Source organism: Helianthus annuus, chromosome 15 (assembly GCF_002127325.2).
Source record: "Helianthus annuus cultivar XRQ/B chromosome 15, HanXRQr2.0-SUNRISE, whole genome shotgun sequence".
In the NCBI taxonomy this organism is placed as follows: Eukaryota; Viridiplantae; Streptophyta; class Magnoliopsida; order Asterales; family Asteraceae; genus Helianthus; species Helianthus annuus.
Genome location: NC_035447.2, coordinates 35,954,024 through 35,965,102, shown reverse-complemented (window position 1 = coordinate 35,965,102; position 11,079 = coordinate 35,954,024). Strand labels below are relative to the sequence as shown.

The window sequence follows — 11,079 nt, the reverse complement described above, 5'->3', positions numbered from 1 at the left end:
TGCGCCCAAGACAACGAGCGTACTTATGCTCTACGACAGAAGATCGTTGCTCTTGAGGCTAAAGTTGCGGACTTGACCTCAAAGGTGGAGGAAGCGCAGGGTGAAAAAACTGCCAAGCAGCAGATGGAGGTTAGTTCTACTGATTCTCGCTCTTCGTTTTTGTTTATGAGATTTCTCTAAGTCAATTCTCAAGGCGTTTGTCAATTTTTAGGTTGAGCTGACTGAAGCCAAGGTGCAATTGTCTAACAAGGACAAGGATCTCCATGCCAAGGACGTTGAGATAGCGGAACTCAAACGTCGCTTGAATGAGCAAATCGACAGATGCGAGTCCTTGGAGATTGACCTTGAGGCTGAGAAGGTCAAGGCTGCTGATGCTGAGGAGGCGCGTGCTGTGAGCACTGCCGCGCTGAATGTGGCTCAAACCAACTATTCTGAGGCTCAAGGTATCGTCGATACACTTGTCTCAGAAGCGGAGTGGATGCGCACTCGTGGAGTAGTTTTGGTAAGTGCCTTGTGCTTTTTTCTTATGTTGATTTGAAGAATTTTTTCTTTAATGCTTATCTTTTGTTGAAGGTTGCCAACTCCATCCTGAATGCAAACGAGCTAGATCGCGCCGTGGCGGCTCTGACAGATGCGGCGCGTGCGGTGGGTCACCGAGGAGGCTACCTGGAGTGTGCTGATCATGTTGAGCAAATGCTTGGGCAAGAATTTGACACAAGCCATTGCTCAGTAACAGAACGTGCCGATGCTGCGCTGGCAAGTGCTGAAAATTCCTATGACAACCTCTCCTTGCCTATCATGGAGTTGGTTGTCGAATCGTTAAAGAAAGACGACTGGTGCCAGCGTCTTAAGGCAATCCTCGATCCACCGGTTACCGTCGAGTTGTCCGACGAAGAGCCAGCTGGTGATGATGGCGGTGATGGTGATGATGATGGTGAAGATGACGGAGATGATGGTGATGACCGTCGCGAAGAGTAGGAGAGTTTGTTGAGTAGTTAGTTGGTAGGCATTTGTGCCTTTGTAATTTCGTTGAATGTTCTTATGTATGATGCTGCGCGGTTGCGCAAGTTGTTAATGAAACATTTTGTTTTTTCCGTTGCAATTATTGCATTGTTATAAAACTTTATGCTAAATTAGCTCGAATAAATGGAAGCGTTTTGTAAGTATTTAGGTGATCGTCCGGTATCGCGCTTTGTTTGCGGAGGACCTTGGAGGTGGTTTGAACCGTCTTGAAATGCTGTAGTGTTTTCGCGCTAATCAAAAGTTTAACATGCATTTGTAACGAAAAAATGTAATAGAAAAAACATGTCGTATGTTTTCATTCAAGTCAGAAGTTGGCTCTTAGGCCTTCATACATATTTGCCAATGGCTCGTAGCCAGCGTAGCGAATTGAAAAATGGCGCAAGGCCGAAAAGATTACATATAGCATTTGCGCAATTGTTGCGCATTCCAAGTTCTTGGTAAGATGTGGCCATCTAGGGTGCGCAATTTGTAGGCCCCTTTGCCCAGGACCTCATGAATCAGATATGGGCCTTCCCATTTAGGTGCCAATTTCCCTGGGCGTTCCGCATTTGATGCTTCGTTGTCGCGAAAGACGTACTCCCCTGGATTGAAGGTACAAATGCGAACCCTTGTGTTGTAGTACCTTTCCAGCTGGGTTTTGTACTTGGCCTCTCGGATTCTTGCGATTTCGCGTCTTTCTTCTAACAGGTCCAAGTCTAGGCGCCTTTCCGCTTCATTGTCAATTGTGTTGACCGTTGTCATGCGTGGCGAGGGCAGGCCAATCTCCGCCGGGATTACCGCCTCTGAGCCATAGACCAGGCTGAAAGGGGTCTCGCCGGTACTCGTCTTTGGCATGGTCCGATGAGCCCATAAAATGCTTGGGAGCTCATCAACCCATCCGCGCCGCCTTGTCCCTAATCTGGCCTTTATCCCTTCGACGATACATTTGTTCACACTTTCCACTTGTCCGTTGCCTTGTGGGTGCGCAACGGAGGTGAAAGTGTGTTCGATGTTCATCTCCTTCATCCAGTTCTTAAGATCGTCCGAAGCAAAGTTGGTGCCATTGTCTGTCACGATCTTGAGCGGGAGGCCAAATCTGCATATGATGTGCTCCCATATGAATTTGCGCACAATCATAGCTGTGGTGGATGCGAGGGCTTTGGCTTCTACCCACTTTGTGAAGTAGTCGACAGCTACTATGATGAACTTGACGGCGCCGGGAGCATCCGGGAAGGGTCCCACCATGTCAATTCCCCATTGTTGGAAGGGCCATGCGGTGGACACGGGGATAAGATCATTTTTAGGGCGCAGCGTTTTTGGAGCGTGCCTCTGGCAAGAGTCACACTTGCGGATCTCCTTCATTGCATCGACATGCATACCCGGCCAGTAGTAACCGGCGCTCATGATCTTCGCGACAACCATCCGTGGTCCGGAGTGAATGCCGCAAATCCCTTCGTGGATTTCCCTTATCAAATAATTCGCGTCCTGGGGGTCCACACAGCGCAGTAGTGGTCCCAGGAAGGATTTTCGGTACAGGATACCGTCATTCATTTCGTACTGTAGGGCTTTGGTTTGGACCTTTCTTGCTTCCGCTTTGTTCTCGGGAAGCACCCCTTCTTGCAAGTATTGGATGATGGGGGTCATCCACGATGTTTGCCCTGTTTCGATCACATTCACCTGTCGCAGCAATACTGACGGGTTCTTGAGTACCTCTATCCTTACATCCTTGGCGAGATGTTGAAAGGAAGTCGAGGCGAGTTTGCTCAGGGCATCTGCGGGCTTGTTTTCTGAGCGATTGATATGTATGACTTCGTGGGTTTCGAATTGTTGGAGCAATTCTTTCGCTTGTTCCAGATATAAAGCCATGACTTCTCCCTTTGCGTCGTATATGCCATTCACTTGACTGGCTATCAGGAGTGAATCAACATGTGCGCGCAAGTTTTTTGCTCCCATCTTGATGGCGAGGCGTAAGCCTGCCAGAAAAGCCTCGTACTCAGCTTCATTGTTGGTGTTTTTGAAGTCGAGCTTAATGGCGTAAGTAAACTCGTGCTTTTCTGGGCTTACTAGATGTAAACCTGCTCCCGCGCCATCTTCATTTGATGCCCCGTCAGTGTAAAGCATCCAAGTTTCCTCTGTTGTGTTTTCCTTGGAAGTCTCTATCATTTCGCATTCCTTGATCTTATCAGCCGGCACTTCTGTGATGAAGTCGGCGAGGACTTGCCCCTTAATGGCTGGGCGCGGCCTGTACAAGATGTTATGGCCGCCCAGTTCAATGGCCCAATTTGCCAACCTGCCTGATGTCTCAGGCCTCTGAAGTATAGTGCCAATGTGGAAGTTGGTAAGCACAGTTATCACATGGCCTGTGAAGTATCGGCGCAATCTTCGGGAGGCGTGTAGTAGCGCAAGAACCAGCTTTTCCATTGTGGAATATCTTGTTTCTGGGTCTGTGAGTACCCTGCTGACGTAATAGATCGGGGTTTGCACACCATTCCTGTCTACCAACAATACTGACCCTACTGCCTTATCCGAGGAGGACAAGTACAGCACAAGGGGCTCTTTTTCAAACGGTGCCGTCAGCGTAGGGAGTTCGATCAGACACACTTTCATTTGTTGAAAAGCTGTTTCGGCTTCCAGGGTCCATTTGAACTCTTGCTTCTTTACACAATTGCGCAACGTGCTAATGAAGGGATACGACTTTGCGGCGTGATTGGAGAGAAAACGATTTAGCGCGGCCAGCCGGCCGGCTAGTCGTTGCATTTCCTTGATGTTTCTTGGTGAGGGCATTCGTTCTATAGCTTGTACCTTCTCTGGATTCACCTTGAAACCGCCGTTTGTGACTATGAAGCCTAGAAACTTCCCTTCTTCCATGCCAAAGGAACACTTGGCGGGATTTAGCTTCATATTTACGCTGCGCAATGAGTTGAACGTTTTTTCGATGTCTTTTAACATTTGGTCCTCCTCGGGACTTTTCACCACTAGATCATCGATATAAACCTCAATGTGCTTTCCGATGTCACCTGCGAAGGTTTTGTCCATCAAGCGTTGATAAGTCGCGCCTGCGTTCTTCAGCCCAAAAGGCATCTTTGTGTAGCAGAAGATTCCAAGGTCTGTTCTGAATGCTGTCTTGTCTTCATCTTCTAGCTTCATCTGCACTTGATGGTATCCTTTATAGCAATCCAGAAAGCACTTCCATCGGTATGGCGCGAGAGAATCAATTTTTTTATCGATCTCAGGCAAGGAATAGCAATCCTTTGGGCACGCCTTGTTGAGATCAGTGTAGTCTACGCACATGCGCCATCCGCCATTTGATTTTTCTACCATCACAGGGTTCGCGACCCAGCTTTGGTATCTTACCTCTCTCAGGATTCCAGCCTTGAGCAACTCACATACTTGCTCATTCATCGCTTTTGTCTTATCCGCGCCTAGGCTGCGCCTTCGCTGGACTTTTGGTTCTACAGAAGGGTACGTGTTTAAGCAATGCTCAGTTATGTTGCGCGGGACGCCGGTCATGTCTGACGGGGTCCAGGCAAATATATCCATGTTGCGGAACAGCAGTTGCTTTAAATGTTTTCTGATGTCTGACGAAATGGCGTGGCCAATTGTCACTGTCTGCTCTGGGTACTTGCGGTTTAAGACCCATTTTTCTGGCTCGGTCGTAGAGACCTTCGCCGCTTTTGTTGGGCGCAGCTCTTCAGTTGACATCACTTCTTTCTTGGCGTATATGATTGCGACGCCTGTCTTGGTAGGAAAACCTATGGCAGAATGAGGTGTTGAAGTCACCATGTTTAGTTCGCCTTGTGTTTCCCTTCCAAGAAGCACATCATGCCTTGATTTCACTGGCATTACCATAAAGTTCACATTTGTTGTTCTTGAATGTTTCCCGTCAGAGAGCGTGACAGGGAAACTGATTTGGCCGAGAGGGAAGACCATTTCATTGCAAAAGCCGGACAAAGGATAATCGACTGGCTCGAGTCTCGCTTTGTCTTCTTCATCGAATTGATTGAAACATTGTTCGTAGATGATGTCGGCTGTGCTTCCTGGGTCGATGAAGATGTACTCTGTTTCATAGTGACCAATTATACCAGTAATGACGACGGGTCGTGTAGCGCGAGGACCGCCGCGCACTACTGGGAATATGACTTGCTGTTCTTGCCAAGAAGGCTCGTAGGGCCGTTTGCCTTTTTCTCTCGCGGTGTATCTTGGTCCGTTGACCATGTGAGTCTCTAGCCGTCTTACCTTTTTGTGGCTGCCTTCATCGTGACGCTGGAGCTGACGGGTGTCCTTGCGCACATTCTTCACTAAATGGCTTAGCTTGCCGCTTTTGAGCGCTCTTTCGATTTCCTGGCGCAAACTGTAGCAGTCATCGGTCAAATGCCCCGAGTCCTTGTGAAAATCGCAGTACAAGTTAGGGTCTTGCCCTTTCTTGTTTGTCATTGGCCTTGGCGCCTTGAAATCGACATTCTCCGTCATCAATACCTCCTTTGGAGTTTTTGTGAGCGGAGTCCAGTGTTTGTCACGGTTGTCGTCTCTGACTGCTTTCTTGTAACCGATTCGGTCAATCGTATCTCGCGCATCTTCTCTGTAACGTGGCCTGTCGTCACGGCCTCTGGGTCTTTCAGACTTCCAATCGTTGTTTTTGTATTTGTTGCGCTTGTTATTGTTGTCGCGCGGCCTCTCGTTTGCTCTTGAGAATCGATCCTCGGAATAATAACCCTTTCCACCAGCAAGGGATTCCTCGGTTTGCGCGACGATCTTCGCTGCTTCCATCAGCTTATCCCACTCTTTTGGCATCCCATCTTTGCCTGTGATGGTTCTAATGAGACTATCACAGCGTATAGCCTTCTTGAAGTGGCAGCGCATGAGTTGCTCACTGACGCCGCCAATCTCTAAACATTCCTTGTTGAAACGCGTGATGAAGTCCTCCAGACCTTCACCATCCCTTCGCCATATATCTTCTACTTCCGCCGTATCACGCTGATAGCGACGTTGTTGGCTAAAGTAGCTTAAGAACTGCGTCTTGAAATCTGTCCATGACTTAATCTTCCCGGGCGGAAGGCTGTCAAACCAGGCGCGAGCCGCTCCGGTAAGCGTTTGAATGAACAGGTGGCACCACATGGGCATGTTCCAACCTCCCATGCAGCCCACACTCGTGAATGTTCTGACGTGGTCGTCTGGGTCAGTCAACCCATTGAATTTCCCAACGGTTGGGGGTAGCTTCTCTCGTGAGAGTGGTGCGAGTGCGATTTTCGGGATAAACTTGGAGTGTTCCGCAGCTTCCGCTGGTCTGTATGCCAGGCGGAAATCTCGTTCAGCCTCTTCTGTATAGCCAATGTGTTGTCTTGGCTTATAGTACTCATGGTTTTTTGGTAAACGATTAAAGACTGATGACTCTTCATCACCTTCCCATGTAGGATCATATGGGTCGGTGTCTTCCCATTCATTGTTCATGTTGCGCGGCGTAAGCCGGCTGTGAACAGGGCCTCGTTGAAGGTTCGACGGATACTCGTAGTAACTATCCGTTTCCCCTCTTGTATCGCGCGTGTCTTGTACGCTTAAACGTCTTGTAGGGGGAGGCCTGTTGGTTCTGCCTTGTATGTTGGCTGGTGGTGGCATTTGGCGTATCCCCTGACTCGGAGGGGTGACCAAGGACGGTTCTGCCGTCAAAACCGCCTGCTGCGCGATGAGCGATTGGTATGCTGCATTGATAGTGGCGATGTTCTTGGCATACCACGAGGCTGGGGTTTCGCCCTCTGGTAAGCCAAGTAATGCAGATACATTTTGAGGTGGCGCTGGGTTGGACGGTCCTTCGCCGTTGTTACCTGGGGTAACCATTTGTGTGATACGGGTAACGCTCCCGCGCTGACCCCCCGTGTTGGTGATCTCGACTTCACCTATTTCTTCGACTTGGGCTTGGAGGTTTTGGACTCCTTCACCCAAGGCCGTGTTAGAGTTGGCTCCGAAGCCGAACTCTGGAAAGATTCCTTGACCAGTCATAGTCGAAGGATGAAAAGATGTCAAAGGCTCAAATAAAGAAGATGAGGGTGGTTATAGAAAAAATCGGTGGGCGCCAATGAAGAAACAGTGATCTAATTAAGGTATTAATTAGAGGGGTTTATGTTCCTATCATAGTGGTTAATCTTCTTTGAGGTATTTGAGCTCCGACTGGTTAATCAACCTGCAAAACAGAACACCGTTACTCGTTAAGAGGGGAATGTGGGGGTTTCCCTCTTAACCGGGCTCCGGCGTGAGAATAAGTGACTGCTTTGAGAGTAATTAAGTAGTTAAGAGTAAGAGCCGAGAGAATAGAATGAATAACCTGAGGAATGAAGGTCTCTATTTATAGCCGGAGAGGTGTAAGAGGTTGTGGGCTGATGGGCCTTGGGCCAGAAACGGACAACAACGAATATGCTCTTTGCCTCGCTGGCCTCGACTGCTTAGTGGCTTCTAGATGCTCGTCGGTGCTGGCGCACCTTGATTGGAGCCACGTGTCATTGTTGTCGGCCTTGTTGTCCCTTCTGTCATCAGCAGACAAGTGGAGATCGTGGGACAGTTGTCCCCGTCTCTTGATTGGTGCCATGTAGGCGTCCTTGTGTACTTATCGTCAGAAGATCGTGGCGCACGATTGAACAGAGCCTGCTGGACGCTCATTGGCTCTTTTTACTGCCACTTGTACCCTGTGTACCTCTGTAGGTAACAGCGCGTCTTCCTATGGAGAGGATCTTGTTTGATGGCAACTAACCCGCGCGGGGTTAGTGTGCTCACTTATATCATTGTTTTTATACTAAGTGTTGCTATCTGAGTTTATTATGTGCTCTTCCTCGCGCGGGGGTAAGTCACAATGTGATGTGAGCTGCGCGAGGTTGTTATTATCAAGTTGTTATGCTAAGGAGTATGGTCTCACGTGCAACCTGTTATGAGGTTTGCGCGACTTTTTGGGACCATACCCCTTCAGTTGACTATGGATGCAATATTAGATTTGTATACATCAAAAGAGTATATCTAATATCTGATACTCCCTCCGTCCCATTAAATTTAATGTGTCTTATTTTAAATTTTCAAAGTCTTTATTTATAAACTTTGACTTTAATTATATATTTTTTGTGTTATATAAAACTTGATGAAAATTAACCCGATAAAAACACTTGTAAAACACACTCAAATCATATAACTTTCATCAACTATTATCTAACACAAACAAAATAATTTAAGGTCAAAGTTTATAAATAAAGACTTTGAAAATTCAAAATAGGACACTTTTAATGAAACGGAGGGAGTATTAAAGTAGCAATAGTTTCTAATTTGGGACAAGATTTAACACATAGGATGTTGTGCTTAGATTTAATTTTAGGTCATTGTACTGTATCCCCATCTATATAGCTTTTTCATCTTTTTAAAACCACATCCCATTCCCTATACGTATCCCTATTCAATTAATAAATACATCTGTATTCAGTGTACAAAGATAATTCTACACAAAAGCAAAAGAATTAGATTCATACACAAATAAGAATACTACATAGTAAAAATGGAAGCAAAATTGGATTAAATTTAAGTAAAATGAAGGAAAATGTACTAATTGATTGAACTAAGATAATTCTACAGCCGCTGCCAACTAACAACGAATACGGCATCAGCTTCATCAGATTAACCTATTTGGTGGTACCTTAATCCATCTTGGGTTTTACAATAAACAGATAACATCTTGTGATCCATGGGCCCGCCCAATTGATATAATCATAAAACAATTTATGGGCCTAATTAATCTCATTTAATTTAAGAAAATCCAAATGGTTAAGAGGTCCAAAATCAATTAACAAAACAGGCCCAAAATTAAATATAAATTATATATAGGGCAATTATAGCAAGAAAACCCATATATATATACACACACGCCCGATCTTCTTAGATTAAAATGAGTCTGCACTTCTACATGTCGTAACTCGTTAATTATTTAATAAAATCAATTTAGTTGGCAAGTTAATCCGATATCACCAAAATCCGTTGATAACACTAAAATTACCAATACAATTTCTTGAAAAGGAAACAATATAAAACCCCATTCGAATGAATCAACATTTCCTAATATATCTCAGAATCCAATAGCAACTCACGTATACAACATATGATTACTATTATTATTTCGGAATATATATATATAAGCTAAGTATGCACTCAGAATCCAATAGCAACTCACGTATACAACATATGATTATTATTAGTATATCAGAATATATATAAAAGCTAAGTATGCACAACACTAAATCTCAAATGAAAGCGTCACGGGTATCGTCCCAACCTTAAACATCTTCACATCAATCTGACCCGACCCGAAAAGTCTAAAAATGGAGTTGATTGATAGCTGAACACAAATAGTTGGTGTGCCTATTGTGCACCATTCCACTTCAACCTCAATTGAAAGGTTGACGGATACGGGCCCCAACTCAAAAATGTTGAAATCGACTTGAAACAATCCGAAAAGTCTGAAAATTGAGTTGATGGACAATCCCCGTTGTTGAACCCTTTCTTCTTCAACCTCACAATATTCCTAGTTAAAAATGTACAAAACACATAAATGAATACGATACGAAATGATATGGTCCTAAGTTGATATATGGGTTCACAATTAAGGGTTAGTTAACTTACCTCGCTTGGCGTTTTTGAAGGGGCGGGAGAGAAGTTGAAGCCGAGAGACGCCATCAGGAAGAATGTTATGAGGAAGAAAATGACGAGTTTCGCCATTGTTGAGTATGGGTTATGAGGTTGTATACGGTAGAGTAGGAAGAAGTTGTGTTGGTTATAAATATGTGGAAAAAGCATTACGTCATACAAAAAGCCTTTACACATGGCTTTGGATCATCCCCGAGTTATTTCATTGAATGGAAAATGCAGGATGTCCTACCACCACTTGGCTTGTTCTATTACGACGTCATACAAAGGCCAGCTTACACATCGCTTTCGATAAACCCCGAGTTGATTTCATTAAACCGTGGGGTATGGTGGGGCTTGGGTTGGGCATTGGTTGACACGTGGAATGGGAAAAAAAACCCACGCCCATGGGGTATGGTGGGGCTTGGGTTGAGGGCATGAGTTGACACATGGCCATTGAGAGCCCGCCATGTCACCTTGCTAGCCCGCCCCACGCCCGGCTTCAAACCCACGCCAAAGGGGCCACGCCCAAACCCAAGCCCCCGGAGTGGTGGCTTGGGCGTTTTCTCCCAACCCACGCCCCAACCCAAGCCCCATACTCATGGCCTTACATGGAAAATTTACCACCTCAACCACCCCTTGGCTTGTTACGTCATACAAAAACATTACACATCGCTTTCGATAAACCCCGACCCGAGTCGATGTGGAAAATTTACCTCGTCAACCACCCATTGGCTTTTGTTACGTCATACAAAAATATGCTTTCAATCATCCCCGACCCGAGTTTCTTTAATTATTATAATGAAAAAAGGTAGCATATATGTCTACCACCAGTTACTCTATTGCGTCATACAAAAACCCAGACTACACATCGCTTTCGAGTTAATTTCATTGTATGGAAAATTTACGATGTCTACCACACATTGCCTTGCTCTATTACGTCATACAAAAACATACGTTGCTTCCCATCATCCCTTAGTGTTTTTTTAAATAAACTAGTAATATTCCTCCTCGCTTCGCAAGGAGTGTGAAATTGTGTAAGGAGATTTTCCGCGCGTTGCGGTGTGAACTCAATTAATACAGTTAACTTTGTTACGGGACCGGTAAGTTACTCATTACTAGTATAAATATTTAGTTTTGTTTCGCTAATATAATAAATATATACATATATTAAATTAAATATATGAATATGAAAAAATGTTTGTTAATATACGATTTTTTTTTTAGGAACTTCAATATCATTCCACACGAAAAAGTGCAATTACAAAGCAATGGCAGGTAATCGGGCAACAAGTTGCGCCGCCACCCCCTTTTGAATAGAAAAACCAATTCTACTAAATACAAAGTTTGAAACCTTTAGCGACGAAGAATTACTATTAACGACTTTTTGAACCCGATTCAAAAGTCGCACAGCGTCAGGAGCGAGACCAC

At 45.2% G+C, this 11,079-nt stretch overlaps 1 protein-coding gene across 1 annotated transcript; it reads right to left on the bottom strand.

Moving 5' to 3' along the window:
• Positions 1-9,116: 9,116 nt before the first annotated feature.
• LOC110909574 lies at positions 9,117-9,863 on the bottom strand. Its single transcript, XM_022154458.2, has 2 exons — positions 9,646-9,863; positions 9,117-9,547 (listed from the first exon to the last, which is right to left on the bottom strand). Exons 1-2 carry the CDS (start codon positions 9,844-9,846, stop codon positions 9,260-9,262), a joined length of 489 nt encoding a protein of 162 aa, XP_022010150.1. The 5' UTR covers positions 9,847-9,863; the 3' UTR covers positions 9,117-9,259.
• Positions 9,864-11,079: the final 1,216 nt, after the last annotated feature.

What these genes read in the sequence shown, in the direction of transcription:
- LOC110909574 (XM_022154458.2), bottom strand. Translation starts at nt 9,846, where the DNA reads ATGTGTAAAGGCTTTTTGTATGACGTAATGCTTTTTCCACATATTTAT. An exon ending in CTTCAAAAACGCCAAGCGAG is followed by an intron (nt 9,548 to 9,645) that starts GTAAGTTAACTA and finishes ATTTTTAACTAG; the next exon opens with GAATATTGTGAGGTTGAAGA.